The sequence below is a fragment of the Calonectris borealis genome, chromosome 1 (genome assembly GCF_964195595.1).
Source record: "Calonectris borealis chromosome 1, bCalBor7.hap1.2, whole genome shotgun sequence".
NCBI classification, from domain to species: domain Eukaryota; kingdom Metazoa; phylum Chordata; class Aves; order Procellariiformes; family Procellariidae; genus Calonectris; species Calonectris borealis.
In genome coordinates, this window is record NC_134312.1 from 159,538,661 (window position 1) to 159,563,292 (window position 24,632).

The 24,632-nt window shown below is 36.9% G+C and overlaps 1 protein-coding gene across 1 annotated transcript in view; it reads right to left on the minus strand.

The window, feature by feature from the left end:
* ITGBL1 (integrin subunit beta like 1) overlaps window positions 1-24,632 on the minus strand; it is a 146,808-nt gene that overhangs the window by 76,212 nt on the left and 45,964 nt on the right. Inside the window, exons 3-5 of the mRNA XM_075139457.1 lie at window positions 8,144-8,290; window positions 4,291-4,413; window positions 582-722 (exon numbers count right to left, since the gene is read on the minus strand). Coding sequence (XP_074995558.1) covers window positions 582-722; window positions 4,291-4,413; window positions 8,144-8,290 — 411 coding nt within the window. The remainder of the gene's footprint in view (window positions 1-581; window positions 723-4,290; window positions 4,414-8,143; window positions 8,291-24,632) is intronic.

The window sequence follows — 24,632 nt, forward strand, 5'->3', positions numbered from 1 at the left end:
GGTATAAGGTAAAATTCAAATTCCTGAACTTTGTGCAAATAATTCATGTAGTTAGAAATATTGTGTGAAATCTACCTTTCCAGCTCTGTATGCATTCCACAGCATTGTTACTGAACACTTCTTAGTTATTTTTTCAGGTTGCAGTGGAAACTAAAAGCTATGTGTTTTCATTTTCCCTATTCAGTTGTGGGTCCTTGGTCTTCTTTAAGAGTGAATTGACATACAGTCCTGTTGGCCTTACAGCACCAATCCGTTCAAAGTAAAAAATCTGCTAATATTTTATTTTGCAGGATAGGTCTCTCACCAAAGCAGATATACTAGCAAATTATCCTGCTCAGTCTTACAACAAAAATGAAGGATGAGAACAACTTGGGTCAAAAAAATGGGTGTGGATTTGTAAGTTTATACCTAAACACAGGTATCTACCCACTTGGAAACATATATCATCTAGATTTGAAATAAGTGAGAACAAACTAGAAACTATCAGCAAACACAATCTATGTCCTACTGCAGAAAATGCATATTGTAAAATAAAAGCAATCTATATAAATATGCGTAGAAGGAACGTGAGAATGACACACCTCTGTTGCTGCAGATTTTGCCATCTGGAGATGTGCATCTTTTCTTGATCTCCCAGGGGGTGATGTCACACTGGAATTCACATTTATCTCCATGCCAACCAGCCTCACAGTAACAGTTTCCACAGTAACACTTTCCATGGCCTTAACCCAAAACAAATTTTATACAGTGAGAAAGAGGCAAGTTTTTAAAAGGCATTAACAATTTAACAGTTTCGATCTTTTCTTTTAAAAACTTTTAGTGATTCTCAGAATAGAAACAATTTATAGACCGTATATGCCTACATAAAATAGTACAGAGGATATCTGAATTATACTTTTCCCCAAGTCTATTTTAGAACATGTTTTTATTTAATCACAGATTTAATCTAATCAATAAACACTAAGAAAATAGCATCAATATTTTTATATTTGTAAGCTTAATTTTTGAAACTTTATAGGTAAATTTGGAAGACGGTAAATGTAATAGTTAAAATTTAAGCACAACTTTAAGTGTTAAGATAGGACGCACTTGCCCACCGTACTTGGCATGTCTAAGAAAGCATTGTGTGTTCTTGACTCCTCAGATAATTCCAGCAGAGGGACCTTAATTTACTACAAACTGTCTACATTGTATATGGCTTCCCTTCTTACCTGTTAAGAAGATTTTTGAACATGGATAAACCAGTTCATGAAAGATAAGAATTAGTAAAATGAATATTTTAGATGTTCATTTAACAAACCACACATCTCCCAAAAAGATAGTTGGGTCATCTGAGGCTTGATGAAACCAGCTCCTCAACATTTTGATCCACTAAGGTACTTCTGCCATGTGCTTCAATGACACAAAGCATTTAAATTAAGTAGCTGCAACTCTTACTACTCTTAAAACCATAAGTTAATTCTTAGGATCAAGTCAGTATCTTGTCCTTTTTTTCCTTCTAGGTATGTTAAGTTTAGTAGACCTGGTCGTCTCTATCACAGTCTGGTCAATTTATATCCTTAACTATCAAGAGTGCAAATTTAGACCTGCAGAATACAATTTTCTTCTGTTTTTACAATTATACATGAAATTTCCATTACAATTGTTTGGTTACATGTCAAAAAATAACAGAGGATAAAAATACCACCTTTTTAGATAACTAAACAACAAAGACAGTCTAAAATAATGCTTATTACCAAAAGGTTGTTCTTGAATAATGGAGAAGAAATAAAGGGAAAAATGGTGAAGGAGTAAATTAATTTGATCTACTGGCAATTTTTGCAGGTTAAAACATCACTACTTCATTCTTCACTCACACTTGTATAGTCCTCAAATAAATATGTATTAAATGATATAATTTGCCACTACCTCTTGCTCATGACTGAAGACAAAATCACTCCATTAGAGAAAAAAAGCCTTAGATAAAAAAGATCAGCATCAGAATTTAATTTGCTAGAAACTATGCTATTTTATTAAAAATAAGCTGCAACTTGATTCCAAAGTTTACGTAACCTTAAATAAAAAGTGATGCAGTCAACTGACTGATCAAAATCCAACTGAGGCTGGAAAAGCTTGATACATCTTTGTAACTCTGCCCTACCTAAGAACTGATTTGCTTAAAAGATGCAGTCCCCTTTCGCAGAGATTAAAATTCATGTTATCCATATCTCAGTATAGCATTGTATGCTTTTCCAGGATAAAATCCCAGCTCACAGCTGCAAGCTTTAGAAACATGTGTGTAAATAGAAGCTTTTTTTTTTCATTAGTTTGATCCTCCTGAGTTGGCTTTGTTTGAAGACAATTAAAATCCTCAAGGCCTGCCTATACCTTCAAGGGTAATAAAGGGTGTGTAGCAACTACATACACAAACTGTGAAAGTACAACAGGCACTGATTAGGTTCACCCTGTCTGTGGAGAGTATCCAGGGGCCATTGCTAGCTAAGCAGAAGTGGGTCGGAATGCTGTTTCTTTATTACTTCATAAATAAACCTAAATGATTCCTGTGGTGGAAATCCTGTGGAAGGAAAGACCTCATAGAGGTTATTAAAGGAGACATCGGGATGGGAGAGAGAAGCAATAAGCAGATAGGCATGTGGGGTCTGCTTTTTCTGTCATGAAAGTATGTACCTTTGACCATCAGTTCAGGTGCTGTCCATTTTTTCTGCATAAGGCCTGGTTCAACATATATACTGTAGAGGTTTGTTAGAAAGCAAAGCAAAATCTAACACTCATAACCTTCGTGCATACACTTTTCAGCTTACAACAACCTAACCAAGCCAAGCACACCATTAGCTTATACCTTATATTTATTTTAGAAGGCTCCAAACCTTACATAAGGTATCAGGGCTTTTATACTGATGAATCACAGACCTTGGAGACGAATCTACCAACCTTTTTTTGTCCTTTTATATCAGCATATTTTGATTCATGCATACACATAAAACTAGTTTTTTACAGAGATGCATCTGGTCTGTTTTGGAATATGGCACCATTGGATGAAACAAGGGGAAATAAAAGCTGAGAAAAACCTAACAATATAAACCAGCAGCAACACAGGTGGGGAAAAACACCTAACAAAAACAGCAGGAGGAGAATTTACAGGAACTAAATAAATGGTAAATTTTTATCATATTTGGTACCATATGTAATGATTACAAGCAAATAAATATAAATGGAATCATTGGCACATAAAAATTATTGCCCTCCACTCATCTTATTTTAGGCAATTACTGGAAATATTGTACTCTACTCCTGGATTTGGACTTCAGAGGACCATTCTCTTTACCCTCATTTAAAATCCCTACTTAATCCTATGCAAAAAAAAGTTATTTTTGCCATCAAAGGCACTTAAATAAATAGAATTTAGTTTGTTCTCTGTGTAAGGTTAAAGACAGATAAAGCTATTTTACACAAGCACTCCCTCTCTTTATTCACACACACAGAGCAAGCACTGTTACCAGAGTACAAATAGTCTAAGAGCAGTTCTGAACCCTCCTGTATGCATACAGACACCGTATGCATGTGTATAGCTTGAACAATATTTGTAGCACCTTCCAGCTCAAGGACGAGCCTCCCTAGTAATATAGGCAACAGAATTTATAATGCCATAAATGTATTGCACAATATTTAATTGCCAGGTTCCTATCTTATAGTGAAATGAAAGCACAGTTTGAATTTTGGTTGCTTTTCTATCTATCAGCAGAGTTCATTCCATCTTACTCTCTTGCCTTTCCTATCACAGATCAAATTTTTCTTCATTCATTCCTTTCCCTTTTTATCTCTTGAATTGCTTCTGAGTTCTCATCCTACATTTATTCTTCTTCTTTTTAATTTTTGCTTCCTTGACAAAATTCTTAATCATCTATTTTTCTTTTTTTCTTTTGTTTTTTTCTGTCCTCCATCTTGCTCTCATCTGTGCCACAAAGCATTCACATTTCTTATATTCTACCGAAGACAGACACACAAAGCTATGAATTACCTTAGTGAATTACCTTGTATAATCCTCTTCGCAGTTTTTCCAAAAAGAGGAGGATGTCACAGGATTTCTTCATTCTTTAACCTCCCGCTTAGCTCATTTTTGCATCTGAAATTCCCACTTACAATTTGCAAGCTAAATTCTTGCAAATATAGTTACTTTTATTTTAAGTCATACATTCAGTAAAGACATTTTGTAGGTCCACACAATTAAATTATTTTATAACAGCCTGTATTAATCTTCACCATTCTTCTTGTACTCATTAAAATACATACCTGTACAAATCTCTTCTGTCTCATCATCTATGCATTCTCTGTCATCACATTCACAAAATTTACCATAGACCAGTCCATTTCCTTCTGAGTTTGCACATTTACACCTGCCACACTGACATGTGCCTGTAAACATTTAAGACGGTATTCAATGACTGCAGTTTATGGAAAGAGTTTCATTAGTCCATCAGAGATTGTACATATTTTATTTCTGAGAAGGTTGAAATCTAAAGGTCATCCAGACAAATACAGACAGACACAGAAACAATCCATATGAACAAAAAGCCTAATCTTAGCTGTAAATAGATACAACATTCAAGTGGTTCATTTTTAATAAGGAGCACCATATTTTCCTAGGTAAAATTCACTCCTAGAGTTGTCTGTCTGACTTCATACAACTGAGGTATGAAGTCAGCTTTGAAAATTATGTCTTCTATCTACTGAAAGGAGAAAAATTAACTTAGTCATCTTCTCAAGAATGAAGCCTGGTTTTGTCCAGTTCCACAGCCATGTTACATGAAAGTAACAGGGCATGGCTACCGAGGACCTGAAAATATGTCTGCCTAAGTTCACAAAATTCCTTTGCACTCTAGTCTCTAGTCCCTTTTCTACAGCTATCATCTGAGGATTAAGATTTTATAAGTATAGCCTTGGAGAAAAAACCAGGAATCAAAATAAGGAAACAATGGTGAGGAACATCTGCATGAAGACCTTATGATTAGATGTCAGGAAAAAGGGACTCAAGCTAGAAAGGAATTACCACAGCAATACATTAATTATACAACAGACAAGCTAATTGTAGAGAAACACATTCATAGCATTATTAAACAAACCATAAGTATTATAATAGCATATCAACAATTAGGAACCTCTATAATAATATTTTGTTATTTCAGGACTTTGACCCAATCTAACTTCAAGCTTTTAGGGCTCATTTTTCTCCAGTTTGTGGGTGATGTCTCAGAAAAGAGTAGATCTTGCAAGAACTTTAAGAACTATAATAAAGACGCTTGCTGGTTTGTCACAAGTAAGATGGGTTTTACCCATGTCAGACCAGCAAGTGGTTTGAGAACACGGTTCTGCCTGAGAATCTCCCTCAATGAGATCCCCAGGACTCCCAAATGCTTTGGAAGTGTAGAGCTGGTTTTTCTCACAACATAAACCTCAACAGAAAACTTTCTGACATGAAGAGAAGCCAGAGCACTCAGGTGATGCAAAGGATCGAAATGGGTTTGTAAACAGATCTCTCTTCTGTCACCTCTGGTCTGGTCGCACATTTGCTTTTTGGTCTTTTGAGTAGGATTGCGCCCTCATCTCAGTGGCTACCTCTCTCCATGACCCACCCTCCCAAATAGGAAAAGGTTGTTTTGTTGCTCCAAGGGAAGGAAGAATCCCCCCTTTTCCCTCAGAGAGTCTATCAGACCTGGAGTGCAGTTGCCAGGGCAAAGCAAACAACTGCCTTCTCCTCCTCCTCCTGAATATTTTCTAGTTTGGAACATAATGCATGATAACATAAAACAGCCATAAATAAAATTATTAAGGAGTTATACAGTCCAAAAAGCAAAAATACTATAAAATCACGTTAGAAACAAAAGTATTACCATGCCAGTCATATGATTCCCCTTTTCCCTACCTCTATCACCTTTATTAAAATTGTAAGGGTAGGAACTTTGTGCAATACCATGTTAACTGGGGCCCTGTGGTCAATGGACTCGCACAAGCTGTTTCAGCAGTCACTATGCCAGCAAGTATAGATTTTTAAAAAAAGGAACTTAATTCACAAGACTCATACTCCTCATGTTACATCCATACATATTTTAGAAAACATGGTTATTGACACAAAAGAAGTCCTCCAAAATAAAAATAGAAGTTTTATGCTGATATTATACAAGAAGTTTGCAGAAACCATTTTACATTTCACCATTACAAATGGTGAAATTACAAATATAGTACAAGTTTTACTATCATATTAATCCAAACAAAGAACAGAAGAATGAGGCTCTGCAACATATATGGCCAGTCTAAAAAAGTAACCTTTAAAAATGTTTGCAATAATAATAATAATAATAATACAACTGATAATACAACATAAGTAACCTACAGAACTAGAATTATTTGCTACAGTTACTTAGAAAATAAACACAAATAAAAATTTTGAGAAAACTGTCTTGTTTACAGATAATTCCCAAACAGGAAAAAAGATAAAATGGTAAATTGATTCATAAATTGGGCATCTAAAGAGGTCAAATAGACTGTGTCCTAAAAGTGTCCATTCCTTCTGACTGGCTAGAAGTGGAAATTACTCACATAGAGAATCTCGGTTTAGGTAGGATGCCCTAGTTGCTCTGACAAATAATTAGGAACAGTTGAGTTAGAAAAGTTAAATTTTAGGGGGATCTTGATTGGTTCATGAAAAGAATTACAATAAATGTTTAGCTGTGTAACAGCAGAGGACTGCTTTTGCAACAACTCATGTCATCCCTTCCCATCTTTTATTGGCAATTAAAAAACAGAGCTCAGACCCCAAAGGCAATGTTGGCCGTAGATCGAAAGGCAATCCCATCAAGACAAAATATGTATGGCTACAGCCCATCAAAGTTAGCCCAAACTCCCTAGCCAGTCTCATTGGAATTCCTGTCCTGTTTAATACCAGCAAAACCAAAAGCATTTCTTCTTCTCCTGATCTCACAAACACTCCCCTCTTAGCCATTTTTAGTGGTTGTTCAGCTACGTTGGTTTTCCTGTGAAGACTCAGTGATAAACAGACTGGGGCCAAGGAAAGAAAAAGAAAAAAAGGTCTTATCATTCCTGTTTAAGTACTTCGACCGATCACAATGAACTATGCTTATTTTTGAGAGTTAGTTTCTCATTTAGGTGTCTCTCATTTGTTAGCCAAACAATCATGATTTTCATATAATCTATGTTATTGTCATAAATGAAATTTATCATTTATTCAGTATGCTGTATGCTTATATATTACATTGGTTTCACATCTTGTTGTGAGAGCCTAGCTTCTCTGTAGCAAGTCCCACAAATCCTTTGGGTTCCTTGCTTGTGTCAGCAACTACCTTGTGAGAAATTAGTTGTATGAAAATGTATGGACCCAGACAGAAATTAAAGGCAAGGAATAGTGAGCAGAAGTGGGGCTCCTGAAACATTCTCTCACTCGGAGATCAATGTAATGGAAAAACTGGAAGGTAGTTTCTGGTCTTAAACCTTGACTGATAGCAAATGGTCTTCAAAATTTTACCATTCTACAGTGAAGTCTTCTAAAAGGCTGTTTCTTTTTCCTCTGATTTTTTTAAGGAAAGGACCTCCTATCCAAGTTAGGATGAGTTATAAAATCAAAGAATTAGAGAAAAGAGAGTTGTCAAATCAGAAAAGTGAAGATGGAAGTACCCCATTAAAATGATTCAGCAGATCTTCCACAACTGTTTTTAAAAATCATTGTTACAGCTCAAAAGTGTCTCAAAAAATTGTACAGCTTATTAATGCCCTGGAAAAATATTTGCAAATGCCATTTCTGCATGCTTTAAACACAAACACAAAAAAAAGGTGTCACTTTCTGTGTTAATGCCATTACCGTAACCTTTTGATGGGCAAAATACATGACACAGCTGCAGTTTCATCAACATAAAATAGCTGTGAATAAACTAAAGTAGGCATTCTGAATCAGTGCTATGCACAGGAATAGGCCTACAGGACCTAAAATGCTTAATTTTAGTATATATACAGTTATTTCTCAGTCTCTTGGAACACATTTTACAAAATTCCTAATTAGAAAAGAAATTACAGTGATTCTCAAGATAACACAGGGAGAACATCAAGCCATCAAAAGCAACAAAAGATATCTTACCTGCACCAGAACAGATGATATCTTGAGAATTCTTGCACATTTCATTGCTTTTTTTCCGTGTAAGATTGCAAGTAGTTGGATACTGACAAGCTTCACCATACCAGCCTTCATCACATTTGCACTTCCCACAGTCACACTTCCCATGGCCTAGCAATGGAAGGAAAGAGTGTGTCAAGTCCTTTTTTTCATTCAGAAAGTGGTATTTTCTAATCCAGCTTTTAAAATAGATTCCATCATTTATAGTTTTAAATGAACATGATTAACAGATCCACTTAACGTGGTTCATATACAATTAAAAATAGAAATGAATAAATATGATCTTAAACATGAGGAGACACTTGAAATCACCATGACTTTGAAATCTAATGTATGTAATTTTGATAGGTCTACATATGAATTCTTATTTTAAGAAGCAATACAGAACTAAAACATCCTGTATGAACAATGGGCTTTCTTACTACTTTCATCTCTTTCTCATTCCCATATTTGCCCACTGTTAACTATTATTAACACAACAAAACTCCAAGTGCAGAGATCCCATTCACCTCCTTGGCCAGCTGTAGGCAAAGAACAGCTAGAAACTGCAGCCTGAGGACACAGGATTAACTATTAAGGTACAAACCCTGAAAAGGAGCGTGGAGAGGGCCAGCTACAGCAGCAAGCAGTAGTCCCTCATGCAGCAGCAGCTACAGCTCCTACCTCTACTGAAAGGTGCAAATCCTTCTTCCTGAAGCCTCCTCTGGCTATTGGTTCTTCCAGCTCTCTCCCACCCACTTAGACTCTACTGGGCTGCTGCCGCAAAACTGAATTTTGTCTTTAAGTATTGACACAATATTGGCAATGTAGTATATTTTGATACTCATAGGACTGTATTTACTTATGATTATTTGTTAAGCGTGAAGTATCTTAAAGAAACAATGCAGCTGCTCAATCTATTAGGACATGACATGCTAGCCTTCAATCAGTTGAATACTACATTGTTTAAAATTTGTAATATATCTAATAGCATGAAGAATTATAAAAGGAAAGTTTAAGGTTTTAAAAATTCTTTAGTTTTCTTTAAAAATACCCAAATATGCAGATTGACAATTTACATTATTTATGTTGCATATTAAGTACTGTGTTCCACACTAAATTCCAGGTGCAAATTTCTATCACCTAATTCTTTAGCATTCCTTTACAATTTTAGGTAGCAAATGTGAAAACAATTGCAAATCTTTTAAATTAGAATATTCAGTTTTAAAATAAATACCATTTTAATGTGTATCTGATTGACAGAAGAAGATTCCCTTCCAATCACTACATCTCAAAAATAGAATCTCATTGCAGTCTATTTTAAATGCATCTGTTGCCTGCAGTTAAAGTCAATTGCCTGAAAATACAAGCCCAGTATGCTGCCAATAAGAAGGAACTTAAATAACTATTGTAAATAGAAATTTTAAAGAGAAAGAGGAGTATCTTTTGTTGCTCAATAAAATTTTGTTTGCCTTCCAAGATTGTCTTAAGACAAGATACAGTTCATATAGCTGAGAAAAACATTGTTCAAAAACACATGAGAGAATCATGATAGTTCTTGTTTTAAAACAGGAGTTGCCACCTTAAAAATTGCTGAATAACTCTCTGTTGGTAAACAACAAGGGAAAAAAAAAGTTGGATATAAAATATATAATAAAAACCTACTCTTGTGATTACTCTGCTTCATTGACAGGCGACAGCGTAAGCCATCCCAGAAAATGGTGATAAGTCCTAGGGTAGCTTAAAAAAACTGAAGACAAACCATAACCATCTCCATATATTTTCTTTCCTTTCAAGGATTACTTATCACAATGACTTTGCATTTTCCATGTTAGGCACCCTTGTGACTTAACAGTTTGATGTCTGCTGGTGAAGAAAAGATGCCCTAATAAAAGGAGGATTGATTTTCCTGTTCCCATGCCTAAATGACAGAGTAAGGCAGAAGCCACTGCTAGTTCGTACTGATGGACGAGCAGCACTAACCCCTCTCAGTTAGAGATACACTAATCTAACATATGGTGCATAAAGGAAAAAATATAATTTCACTTAAAATTCATACAGCCTGCTTAAAGAAAATGAATAAAAGACTTCCATGAGAGTAGCCACACAGAGAATTTTCTTGGCTTTATTTAACAAGAAAATACAAAACCCAGAAATTAATGAAGTTAAACTGAGAGAAATAATGGAAGATCTCTTGCACTCAACTGAAAGCGACTATAAGGAATTTAACTAATATGAATTTGTAAGATTGTATTAATGATTTTCACCTTGACCACCCCCTTAAAATATACTAATTTTGCCAATTGGATTTTTTTTTAATTGTCAAGCAATGGCAATATTCTGCTCAAAAATTCAGGTGAGAGGACTATATTGAAGTGCAGAAGGCCATAAAACTGCCTGCAGTATCTTTATAACTCACTGTATCTTCCCTGTCACATAGATAATGCAGTAGACCTGCAAGTCAGTTTCACATAGTAATCCTCTTCTTGCTTATTTCCCCATCCACATGTACCAATCTTATGGTCTTCCTCATAGCAAAAATAGTGATGTGATGAACTATAAACCAAATATGTGATAAGCTGTAAGAAAATTAGAGAGGGTACAAAAGGTTTCTAATTGGTTTCAGATTCCTTTCAGAAAGGTTTGTGTAGGATCCCTTCTGTTGTATATAAATTTTTGTATTGTTTAGAAAGCAAATAATATTATGAAATAGTAAATAAGCAGTAAATAGCACTATGAAAGCTGCAAGGTGATATTGTAACTTCTCAGAAAATAAATTCTACCAATAAGGGGTAGACCCTAGGTATCTGAGAATGTGACACGTAACACAAGAAAAGTGAGCTACAAGACCTTATTAAATAGTTGGTCAAGAAAGCTGTATCTCAGAGTAAGTGATGACGCACTCATTCCATTTTTCAAAAAATGGCTGTAACATGAATAAATGCTAAACATAAATAAATCAGAATTTCACTTTAAAAAATCAGGAAATAAGGGAAATAATGAAGATTCAAGGAAGTGCTAGAATTCCTTTAAGAAAAAGACTGTGGCTGTGGGCTGTGAAAAACTCGCAGCTTCAAACATGTGGAAAAAACCTTTTATAACAAAGGGCTCCATTTCTAACTAGATGAGCAGTCACCTCAGAGAGTATATCTGGAGTATGCAGAAAGCTTGTAAGGTGGAAAATGAAACTAATACGCAGGGAAAACTGTCAGATGTCAGAAAATATATGGAGAAAGTGAGAACAGAAAATGTTAGGCAGGGTCAGATCTTGCAAAATTGCAAGTACTAAAACATACTTTCATCATCCAAATAAAAAGAAAACAGGAAAAAGAGTGGCTTCAGCAAGCAGCAAAAAGCAGTTAAGATTAAAGATAATTTACAGACAGTCCAAAACAAAATTAATATGGGGATGTTGACTACAGTAGCAAATGCAGTGTGGCTAATGATACAGACTGTGGAAATGAAAATTACTCATCTAAGATGAGAACAAAACAAAGACATAAAACTGTTTTTAAGGAAGTGTCTAGACCAGGAGGGCGAGACCTAATAATCTCCACTCGAGACTACTTACAATACGTGCACATGAATGGCCAGTTTAATAACAAAGACTTTCAATGAATCTATCAGGCTGGCAATCAAATGTCTGGAAAATAAAAAACCTAACTTTTTTTTCTTTTAAGAAAAAGGGATGTACATGATCCAGGCAACATAAAACCAAGTGGCTCTGACCTCATGAGCTGTGCAAGGATTTGAAACAAATTATGAAGCACTGCATAGCTAGAGACACCGAGGTAATGAAAAATTGAATATAATGAATAACAGCTTTATCGCAAAATAGGCTACAATTATGCCAAATTAACCTGGCATCTCTCTTTATAAGATAACTGATGTTTTAAGAAAGGAACACAGGAAATCTAGCTGATATGATCATATATATTGGATACAATGCCATTTAGGAAAAAAAAAATTATTCTGAATAAGGTACTCTAGAAGTGTAAAAGAATCACAGGGAAGAAAGGGAAGAAAACAATGCTAGGACAAAGGGGATAATATTGGGATAGAAGAAAACTACTGGTGATGTTTCAAAGGATGTTTCTGGAACCAAATGTGTTTTACTGATATTGATACAAAAATTCAGAGTATGCTAACATTTACCAATGACACAAACCCGTAAGCCCTCAGTAGAAAGGTGAAGATGGAAAATCATACAGAATGCACTGGACTGACAGTCTGAAGGACTGAAGTAATAAAAGCAGATTGAAACTAGAAATACAAAGCACAGGGTCACACACCAGGGACAAGGAAAGGATGCCATAGGCTAAGGCCTCCCCAGTTGGAAACAACAAGAAGAGCCTGTGTGTATACTCATGTCAGCTGTGGAAAGATAGTGTGACTAAGTCTTTAGCTGAAAAGAGTCTGAGATGTACCGGTTGAAGATATATCAGTAGGGACAGAAAACGGCAGCAAACTTGCATTTGAAATGCTACACACAATGTATGTAAAACGGACATGGGTCCATTTTATGCTGGAAAATCACTGTCAGGTCTCTAAACCTCAGAAGAGTGAGTCAAGTTTTCCAGGGAAAACACTCGTAGAATTTTAGCCACTTGCAAAGTTGCAATAGGCTAGGGATTAAAACATCTCAGCTGAAGGATGGTATTTTAAACCACGATCATTTGGCTCTGATCACGTGCTTTTGCCCTTAGACTCTTAACTTCATTCTAAGTGCATTCTAAAAATGTTTTTCTACTGCATGTTTGCATACCTATAGGTCCAAGAGCAAAGACACAAGGTAAAATCTCTGACAAGAAGTTCTGAAGCCACAGCTGAACTGTATGTATTAAAGGCACCAATTTGGAAGCCTGATTTTGCTGGGATCCATCTGTAATCCATCATGAGAGACAGGCACTTCTGCAGAGTGACTTAGATCCTGTGTGGGCTGGATAGTCCTCAGAGGTTGGCTGTCCGTCTTCACTGAACTACTGGGAAGCATGCAATGATTGAATAGGGTACACAAACTTAACTGATGAGGCTTTGGAGTTTGGTGCATCACTAGACATGTATGCGTGCAAATAAAGATTCGTTCATTTATTTTCTTTTGCTTCACTTATCTACACAATAATCTATGTCAGGTTTTAAATATTCTGACACACTTTGAATAAAAAAGGAGAAGGATATCAGCTTAGTTATAGGTTGAACTCCATCATTTTATGAAAACAATTATATGACGTAATTATTGGGTAAACCAGAAACTGAATTTGAACATTGCTTCCATTTCTATGCGCCTACAGAAATTGTAGCATTCAGCAGTGCTATTGCTATTTCTGTGCCTCCCACTGGAAAAGATTCTCTCCACCTTTGTACCAATTTTGGTTCAGATTTTTTTTTTTCTTCCTAATGTTCACTACAGCTGAAAGCTCTGCTACATCCTAGTGGTTAAACTTTTCATAGGCAATGCAAACAGTCAAAACAAATAACTTGTTTTGTTACCGACCATGCTCTTGCCACCTAAGAGCATGTGTGTCGTGATTATCTTGTCTACTGAGCAACAGTGGGGCACAAAAATGCAGACTCCTTAGAACCACTTAGCAGAAAAGAAAAATAAGAAAAGACTGATCTTGAGGTTAAGAACTCAAACGGAAAGAAAAGTGACTGGGTTCAACTCTTGGATCTTTCATTTTTGGATAACCTCTGGCACAGGACAACATCACCAGGCCTCCAAGAGATGAGCTTAAATTCTCTCCTTTATAAAGCCTATAATGATAATTAACTTTGTCATAGAAATTTTGGCAAGGACAAATTTCTTGGTGTTTGAGAGCTTCTAGATGTTATGTATGATTATTTAAAAACCAACCAAACAAACAAACAAAACCCAATGAGGCAATGTAGTATCTTTGAAATTACATTCACCGTTTTTCTTAGTAAGATGAAAAGAACACTCCCTGTCTAGGGGCAATTGTAAAACTATAATCATGTGCCTGTTAAACTGCAAGGACCAAGCTCTTAAATAAATCCTTGCTTCATTAAGCCAACACTATTGGAGATATTGCCTTTGGTAGAATACCTATTTATGTGGTTGTGCAGCATTAGTTATAGCACAGTAACTCTCCCTACAAAAGAAGTCTCTTATTGGAGTACAAAGATCCAGACTGTTTGACCAGACATTAAAATACACTCAGATGTCCTTGCTGTCACTTATTTTTAATAACTAAAGCCCAATTATTCTATGTAAGAACACAATTGAGGGCAGTTCTCATTTTAAAATTGTAGTGGAATCAATTTCCTACAGGCAGGTGAATTTAGCATAAGGATTCCTCTCTATATAGCATAAAGTCAGCTATCAGAAGGAAATCAGCAGCTGGCATGATAATTGAATTGGGCTCATTATTATTCATTTTTAGCAACCACTGAGTGATTCATGAAGTGCTTTTCAAATCTAAAAAACACTTCATGAAATAGGTGAAGAAATATGAAGAACTTGTTGTTATGGATTCATGCTTTATATTGAGACGTTAGACAGGAAGGATGATTGAGTTGTAAGAGTTGAAAAATTTGGGGAAGTAAAAAATTAAAACATTGTTCTGCAATTTCAACCTAGACCAGCACAGTGAAATTGTTTTCAATAGTTCTTTCCAACTGGATGACTTCCTTTCCTGTAGTTAGTGAAGCAGATTCTGCTACTTTACATCAATGTAAAGCTAGCGAAAATATTTCAGATTATGCTAGGATAAGATTAGCAAAATGGCCTATTCTGTTTAGCTACATTTGAGATATTGTCAATAATATGCCTTGCATTCAGCTGAAGCATATCTCTGAGTCTCTTTTTTCAGAATTGTTGGAGTTGCAGTTTGTAAAAAACATGTTGCAGTTTCTGGAAAAAAAAAGTTGGTATCATTACTTCTTTTTTCTATGTCAATATGCTTGAAATTAATCTCTCTTTAATGGTTGGGGTCTTGGTTGTTTATGTTGTGCTACCTCCGATGAAAGCCAGCTGTCTTCTAGACCTTTACAGTATACCCGGGGGATTCTGTCCCTACTGAAATTAGGTTCAGCAATGCTGGGTTTTCACAAAAATACTGGCTCGTCCTTCACATCCCAATCACCTGTTTCTCTTCCTATGCTGATGCTATAAGGCTGAACTATAGATTGGTTAAGGGGACCGATTTGAATTTAGAAACAACTCAAAAAAAAAACGGGGAAATTTGAGGGAAAACAGCTGCCTAATGATAGTAGAACATTTCAAGCCAATTTTACCACTCAAGCCACTTTATCACCAAACCACAGCCCTGATAAGAACTGCATCAGAGATTTTCAAAGGGACATAGTAAGCCCAGAGAGCTTTACAGAGGAAAAAAACCTAAACTTTTATTTACCTATTCTCAAAAGGCTTTTAAAAATGTAAAAAACTTTGAACTTAGAAGTTCTTACATTAAGCCAATTTGTCTGTGTTTATGTAGGGTGTCCAGACCTTGACGTAGCCCAGAATAATGGATACAAGCATTCAGCACTGGCCTCTGGGCAGCCTGGGAGAGCGACTGAGTCACTGTGACAAGAGTACACAGGGTCTGTAACACAGTAAGTCTCTCAGCTCTTTTTAGTGATTGGATTCCCCCCGCTCCTTTAAGTCCATCTGAAATGGATTTTCAGACTTAAAATAAAAAATGGTGACAGATCATCTCAATTTAGTTATTACTGGAATCACTTTAACAACAAAAATTTCATAAATGGTGTTAAATCGTAACTCCAACAGAGGTACTAGAGAACAGATAAAAACAAACCAAACTACTGTATATACTTCTTAAGGAAAAGCCCTCTAGTAGATAAAGAAAAAAAAAAAAGTCCAATTGCACTTGTTGGGCTATGTGTTGCAGGGATTGCTTAGCACAATGTTTTAGTAAATAAATATTCAATAGTGTTCTAAAAGAAGAAAATCAATCAGAACCCGCATTACAATATAAAAAATATGCCAGAAGTAGGTGTGAGGGCATGACTACTGATGTTATTTAATTTTCAGGTTATAGATCAACTAGCTATAATAAGTATTTCTATTATACACACTCTGCAATATTATTTCCAGCAATACCCTCTTTGTTCCGTATTGACATAAGGTACCTAACACTTTAGTGTGTTCTCCATCATTTGAGTCAATGTGAACACCACAGTTTTAAAATCATCTACCTGTATCCCAATACAACTTGTGCAAACAAGTTGATTTTAAAGTACTATTGCTAAATTAGGAGATGAAAAGTATTAGCATTTGCAGAAGAATATTTTAAGAAAGCACTTAATGTTCACATCAGCAGCATACATGATCTGTAAGTAATGTGCTTTCATTAGACAAAAACTGTTATTTATTACAGTAATAGAAATGAGAAACTATGGATCAGATCAAACAATACTTTAAAATCAGTATCTTTAGAAATGGAAATAGACTAGAAAATTAAACTGGAATTAAAAAAAATAAAGTTGGAGGGTATTTTAGACATTAAAATTAGTTAAACAATATCAGTAGAAAACTATTTCTAGAAGACAAAGACATCAAACTGTTCAAAGAATTCAGATTTTTACTTAATTTCTTTAAGATAGAAAAAAAAAGAAAGAAAGAAAAGAAAAGAGAATACTCTCCCCTACTGAGACTACAGTTATCTTTCTCTGTCCAAAGAGGTCATCATGCATGATTTTACTTAGTCTTGAAATTTAAAACTACAGTTACTGTCAATTGCAATTCCACTGCCAAGATTAGAATTTGAATTACAGTAATGCTTATAAAAGACTTTAATTGCACATGCTGGTCATAGGTTGTTTTTAATATGTACTACCCTAATCTTATATTTCAGAACTTCAGAACAACAATTTCTGAAAGAGGCCAGGAAGGATTTTTACTCTTTTACATGGTCCATTACTTGGTTTAATTTTTTGAATTTTTTCTCTCTCACTATTCTCTTAAGTACTGAAGATCAGTCACAGCAAGAGAAAGATCTAGGTGAGATGATTGTCTCCTGTGCTCTTAAAATTTCTCTGCACACAACTCTCTGTGTGTCAGGTAATATGGTTTTATAGCCCTTTCTATACCTCCATCTACCTGCTTCTGCATAAACCCCAAATAAGGCATTAGAAACCAAGTTTTCAGCAAATATGTATTAAAACAGTATAATATGGAGAATCTAATCCTATAGTGCTTAATGGGGAAGTTTAGTTAATCACAGACTTTTAAACCAGAATAGTCCACTGTGGGTGTCCAGACCTGTCTCTTTTATCCCTTTTCCCCGTTCTGGTCAAAGGAGTTATTTTCATTTTAAATTACCTAAATTTCCACATAGTCAATTATCCATGTGCTAAAGCCTAACCTTGCTTTTGTTAATAGTCTCAGGTTGCACAAGATCATATAACATTTGGCAAGTTCAGTTATTGGGAAGGCAAGTGTTTTTCATTTTACAACCATTTTACTGAATAATCTAGCTAATTGCAATCTTCACACTTTACATTTTACGTATTTTGAAATATTCATTGACATGCGGTATCAATGATATATCCATTGGTATATGTCATGACGAGAGAAAGTCACAAATAACAGAATCACAGACTGGCGGAGGTTGGAAGGGACCTCTGGAGGTCATCTCGTCCAACCTCCCTGCTCAAGCAGGGCCACCTAGAGCTGGCTTCCCAGCACCATGCCCAGGCAGCTTTTGAATATCTCAAAGAATGGAGACTCCACAGCCTCCTTGGGTAACCTGTGCCAGTGCTCAGTCACCCTGAGTGTGAAAAAGTCTTTCCTGATGTTCAGAGGGAACCTCCAGTGTTTCAGTTTGTGTCCATTGTCTCTTGTCCTGCCACTGGGCGCCACCGAAAACAGCCTGGCTCTGTCCTCTTTGCACCCTCCCTTCAAGTATTTATATACATTGATGAGATCCCCTCGAGCTTTCTCTTTAGGCTGAACCGTTCCATCTTTCTCAGAGTTTCTTCATAGGAGAGATGTTCCAGTACCTTCATCATCTTTGTGGCCCTTTGCTGGACTCTCTCTGGTAGCTCCACATTCCTCATGTACTGGGGAGCCCAGAACTGAGCACAGTAAGTTAAAACACTTTCAACAGGTTATTTACTAAAACTAAAAAATCTAAGTAAAATTTTAATAATATAAAACTTTATTAAAAGCAAACCACAAGGTTTTGAAAATGTTATTCTAGTTAATGGGGAAAAGAGGGGATGACAGGAATAAGAAATAAACCTGAAGAGAATAAAACATTTTCATTTCAGCTACTTGGTTTAAATGTACTGTGTTCTATGTAGTTTTGTTAGATTGCTGGCAAAATTACAAAATAAAATACATTTCTTTTTTAATATCAAAAAGTTTCAATTGACTTAAAGGATTTTTTCGGAAGTTCATTTCATGGCAAATTCTGAAATCTTTTTTAGTTATTGTTTAAAAAAAATAATGTGCAAGACATGAAATTTTCCAAAACTTTGCTACTCCAATTTCATTGTTTCCAGTTGCAACACATGGCAAGGGTAACACATGGTTTTAGCACTTTTATGTACTGAACAGCGTTCTGAGACCAAACTGTCTTTCATAGCTTGAGTCTTTTACTTAAAGAGTATAAACCCTACATTTATGTATGTAAAAACTATGTGTTTTATTATTGCATATGTGTAATTACTATAAATAAGTTTGTGTCTATATATACATACACATACTTCAAGAATCAAAGACAATACACATTTTTCCTCTACCTGTACTAAAAGGGTACAAAATATAAGAAAAAAAACCTGATACTGCCGATTAGTGGCGTTTCCTATTTCCCCTTATTGGTTATGAATTCAAATTCCCTGTAAAGTGAAGAGACTCAATTGTAATAAAAATCAATTGGATATTGTGAATGATTAAAATGAAGGAAAGCAACATTCAGTTGAATCAGCTCCAGTTTGTTACCCCGGAGGTGGCACAAGTTGATATAATTTTAAATGTGATTCATGCTGTTTAGACAGATGATATAAATATCTCAGGGAGACAGAGATAAATTAGTTTTATCCATCAAAACAGTCTAGAGTCAAGGTTTCCATTAATAATTCAATGTTCTGTGAAAGATTCCTTACTTATTTTTAACCAAATGGTTTCTCATTTTTTTGAAGAACAAAAATAATCAACTTTTAAGTAGGAAGATCTTTTAATAGGCAGAGCGAGTATTCTTTGGCTTCTCCAGAAGACCGCTTTTCCGTATGTTACTTTCCCAGTGTAGACTTTTGTACAGATATTGCACATATCAAACAAAATTATACCTGAGACATGAACAATTCCTTTCCATTAAATAAATGGCAGCAAAGGAAAAAAATACAAAGTAGTTTCACATACTTAGCCATGTAGACACTCTAAAAACTACATTCTTGTGGGAAAGAAAGATTTACAAACCCAGCAGGTTCATGTTTGTGTTACTGTGCTCAAGAGCTGAAATAACTGAGTTAAATAAACCCTGTTTCCCGAGTCTGAGCCGGTTCGGTGTGTGCTCCGGGTTCACTAAGAAATGCTGGCCCAGATAGTCTTCCCTGTCTCCTTCCATGGTCCGTGCCTGCACATGACCTTTGGGCTCCATAGCCCAAAAGTGATGATCCAAAACTGACTGAGGAAGAATTCCTGATTCTCTGTGAGATTAAACAGCTGATGTTTGGCTTCACCACCACCCCTCTCTTCGGCTGTCTGCCAGTAAGTCTGGAAACCTTGGAAGCTGTGTTTGTATCAGAGCTCTCGAGGTTTCCAGCGTGGATCTTAGTCCCAAAGACAGACGAGAGACTCCTAATGCTTCCAGTCTCACATGGTAGTGACCTGAAAATCTAACACTCGGTGGCTATTGTTTGAGAAAAGCTCTTTGAAAAGCAGTTTGAGGAAAGCTCTTTTCCTTCTGGATTCAACAAATGTGCAGTTTCCAGTGAAATCCTGTTTCATTAAAAAATTCCCTGCTATCCCTACTGCTGGCAGCACCAACGCTCTGGTCTACAGAGCTACAGCTAGGTGGTGGTGCCAGGCTACTGCCTCTCTCCACCTAGTCAAACGCCATGCTTCCCACCCCAATATCCCCTCGAGCTTCGACAAGTCTGCTCTCATCAAGCAGTAGTGACCATGCATATAGTAAAAAGATCTGGTCTCCCCTCCCCTGCAATGTTTTTGTTTCCTTCAGCAGTTTTGTGAGCCTGTCAGGGCCCTGAGGGCACCGCTAGCCCTCCCTGTCCATGTCCGGCCTCCCAGGGCTGCCCCCACCCTGCCCATGGCCCAGGTCCCCATGTCAACCACCCGAGCTGTCAGCCCCTGCCCCGTCGACACCGCAGCAGGGCTGGGCTCCAGCTCCCCACAGCCCTGTCCTGCCTGGCCATGGGTCCTGCTGAGCCAGGCCCACCCACGGGCCCACATCCCAGCCCGCCCTCGGCCCCTACTCGTCCCCAGGGAGGTGCCCAATGCCCGGTGGCTGGGGCTGCCCCTGTGTCCCCATCTGCCCTGCTCCTGGCTGTTCTTAAAGACAGAGCTGCAGGGGGGCGAACCGCCTGGTGCAGAAATCAGCCATGTAATATCAGCAAGCACTCACTGCAGTGAAGTCAGGGTTTCTAAACCCTGGATATTGGAAGACATTTTGTGGGAAGAGCTGCTTTTAGTTCATCACTGGGTCCCTGAAGGAAGAACAGCATTAATGGGAAGTTTGTAGCTAAACCTTAAAAGCTTAGTTACTAAACTGAAGAGTTAGCTAAAGATGATATGGCTAAAATATACCCAGTTAAGTACAAACTACCTTCAAAAGTTACCAGTGTATCAGATCACTGGGAAAAAAAAAAATCAGAAAGTTCTTTAGGGGTAAAGTTATGTTATACACATTGCACATTCAGTGTGCATTCTGGTACTGCAGACTAAGCAGAGCACAGGTTGACACCACAAACTTTGCTTTAAGGACTGGGTGAGCTCAGACTAGCAGCAGTAACATTTGATTTGCTACACGTGAAATATGTGGCCAGGCTCACACGCAAGGCCTGGCGAGGATGCCACCTGCGTGTCTTTGCCTTTGTCTTAAAGTTCTCATGTGGACATCCTTTTGCTTGACAGTCAAAATGACCTATAATGTTTACTTCTAAGAAAATCCTGTAAGAGGTCTGAAGGCCATAACGCTGGTGAACCTCAGCACAGACAGGATCCAGGCAGCCCGCCGTGCCCCGATTAGAGGTCCATCTGATGCTGCACAACTTAAGGTTGCCAGCGTCTGAAGAGACCTAAGATTATCTGTGCTATCCCTTTTTTCCTTCCTGTGTTATCTCCAATAAAAAGTATTTTAAACAATATCTTATGGAGTCTGAGTGCCCTTCCTACTGGGATCCATAACAAGCACAGGTGTGTTACAATTTTTGGCAGCATTTTCCAAAAAAAATCAGAGTTTTCCATAGCTTGTCACAGCATAGATTTAAATTGTTAAATACCAGCTAGTAATCCCTGAAATTGAGTCACTAACCTCTCCAAAACTTGTGTTAGCATATGGGGAAAACTCATTACATAAAGAAGAGCTGTATAAAACCAGAGTATTCAAACGTGCTAATTTGCAGTAATGTTTGAAAACAAACTGAGCATTGCATATAATTTCAATAGTCCATTATTGGGGGGGGGGGGAACATAGATGCATTAAAATCTCATTTTAGAAAATTTTGAAAATATCCGACCACTAAAGACACATGAAGAGCATTCCAATGAAGAGCATGGGTCAAAAGTGAAATATAATTCTGAGCACATTATGTTGTGCCCACATTTATCCACTCTTTTCAGCAGTGCCAAATGTTAAACAAATGCTTCTCAAGATTTATTCTGGCTATACTCTTCCCCCACTGTACTGCCAGGTATTAGGTTTTTCTGCCCTTGCTTTTTGAACATTAATCATCTCTTAATGCTGTCTAATTTTTTCCCTATGCTTTTAGAAAAGATAAACATTTGCGAACTTTTAACCTGTTCAGAGATTGTGGGGTTCTTTATAAGCTCTAAGAAGAATCTAAAGTTCAGCAAAATAAAGACGGATCCTGTTTCCTAGAACATGCCTCAGGTTGACAGTTTCTTCTACAGTCCAGCCGAACCTCATGCAGCACCTCCTGTTCTTATCACAGTCTCCAGAGTACAGACTTGCCAATTTACAAAGTTGTGCACTGGTTCCTCGGTGAAACTAGAGGAAAATAGACTTCACTTTCCAAAACATGCTGTATAGTATTTGGGAAATTTTATCCCTAACCTAACAGAGATGGAAGGCTAAAGTATATTGCAGTTTCAGTCAGTCTTCAAAAAAGGTCACGTCTGCATCAGTAGCATCCTGACTTCTGAAAATGTTCTAAATCCAGTGACTTGATTCAGTCAGAAGGAGGGCTCAGCAAGTGGAGTAACAGGAGAATCAGTGAAGAAATAAGGTATTCAAACCAGGATTCCTTAACAAATCATTGCAACATCTTTGCAAATAGGAAGGCTGGCAGAGAGAAGGAAGGGGAGGGGATGAAAAAAAATTTTACTTTTTTCCAGATATTTATTTAGTGTTGTTGTTTAACCTGGCAGGCAGCTAAACACCACACAGCCGTTCGCTTACTCCCCACCTCCCCAGAGGGATGGCGGAGAGAATTGGGGAAAAAAAAGTAAAATTCATGGGTTGAGATAAAGACAGTTTAATAGGACAGAAAAGGGAGGGAAAATAATAATAATAATGATAATGATAATATGCAATTGCTCATCACCTGCCGACCGATGCCCAGCCAGTTCCTGGGCAGCAGTCGCCACTCCCCGGCCAACTCCCCCAGTTTATATACTGAGCATGATGTCACATGGTATGGAATATCCCTTTGGCCAGTTTAGGTCAGCTGTCCTGGCTATGCCCGCTGCCAGCTTCTCACTGGCAGAGCATGAGAAACTGAAAAGTCCTTGACTAAAGTAAGCGCTGCTTAGCAACAACTAAACCAACAGTGTGTTATCAACATTTTTCTCATCCTAAATCCAAAACACAGCACTATACCAGCTACTGGGAAGAAAATTAACTTTATCCCAGCCAAAACCAGGACAAGAGGATTATGAAAGCACTCTAGATTAGCCTGGTATCTGAGTATTATCAGTTCTTACCAGGCCCTTCAATTCTTCCCATGGAAAAGAATGCACTGGAGTTCCTTGGTTAAGTTAAAAGCAGGATCAACCCTAAGTTTGTGTCCTGGTTTCAGCTGGGACAGCTTGTCTATACTTAAAGGGAGAGAAAGAGGTGGGTCCAGCACGTGGCTTGGTTTGATTCAGATCTTAAGTAGACCTGCTTATTCCCTGGAGAAAAAAAGTCTACCAGGATGTACATTATTCTTGCTTTATGGACCCCTAGACATTTTCCAGCTAACATGTTATCCTTTTCAGAAAACTCATCTATTTTGTCAAATATATATTAGAACCTGATTTCTTCAGTTGCTTTTTGTGAAAACTTTACGTATAGTTCGTGGCCCCTCGCAGATGTGCACAGCACAGTCTGAAAACCAATGTAAGCATTGTAGCAAGATACATAGGCTCCTAACTTAGGTGCCTCAGGTACATCACCAAAATTGGGTGGGTGAATATGCTCAGACCTTTCTGTAAAAGGCACAGTCAGACAATGTAGGGAGGAGCAAATTAATGCACAGCTTTTGCAGAATAGGCACTATTATATTATTTATCCTTTACATCGGATAACTTAAAGGCAAAATGAAAAACTACTTGCCCAGAGACACAGTGAGAAAATAGCTGGCAGGTGGGAACAGGGCTCCAACTGCGATAGTATGCACAGATTACCATCCTTTTAAACAAGGAGTAATCAGCACAGTATTATACGTTTTTAAAATACCAGAGACTGCAATTCATGGCAAACTGAAATTAACTCTATTTTTATTTCTCAGTTTGAAATAAATCAGAGAAATCTCTTAAACTAGAAGAACATAATGGATAAAAGGTGAACAGATTGTTTTATTTATGTCCTAAAACATTATGTTTCAGAGTCCTAGTGTAAAAAGATTATTTCTAGGTGTGGGTGGTATAATTGAACTAATCAGTCCCTTTATGTTGTTATTCTCCTTGATGCACATTTAAATGTAGTGCTAATAAAAGTAGTGAGTTTAGCAAAAAAACCAAAATCAATCCAAACAACTGAATGACATTTTCCATTTCTGACAAAGTATGGAGCACAGGGAAAATATATCTCAAAGTTCTGAAGTAATTTCAGGTGGAGTGTTGAATTCTTTTAATGTCAGATATTTCTATAGTTCCATTGTCATATCTTCTTAGCATGTCACAATCTACTATTAGGTGTTCATGTGTCCATTTACATTCACAATGCCCAAAAACTGCAGAGGGAAAAAACCTACTCATGCTTTACAGATAGGGAATAAAATGTACTGGAAAACATGTGAGACAAGTGAGTTTAGCTAATGTTCCCAAGGTATTCATATGGCAGAGTGAGACAGGCTCTGTCTCCAC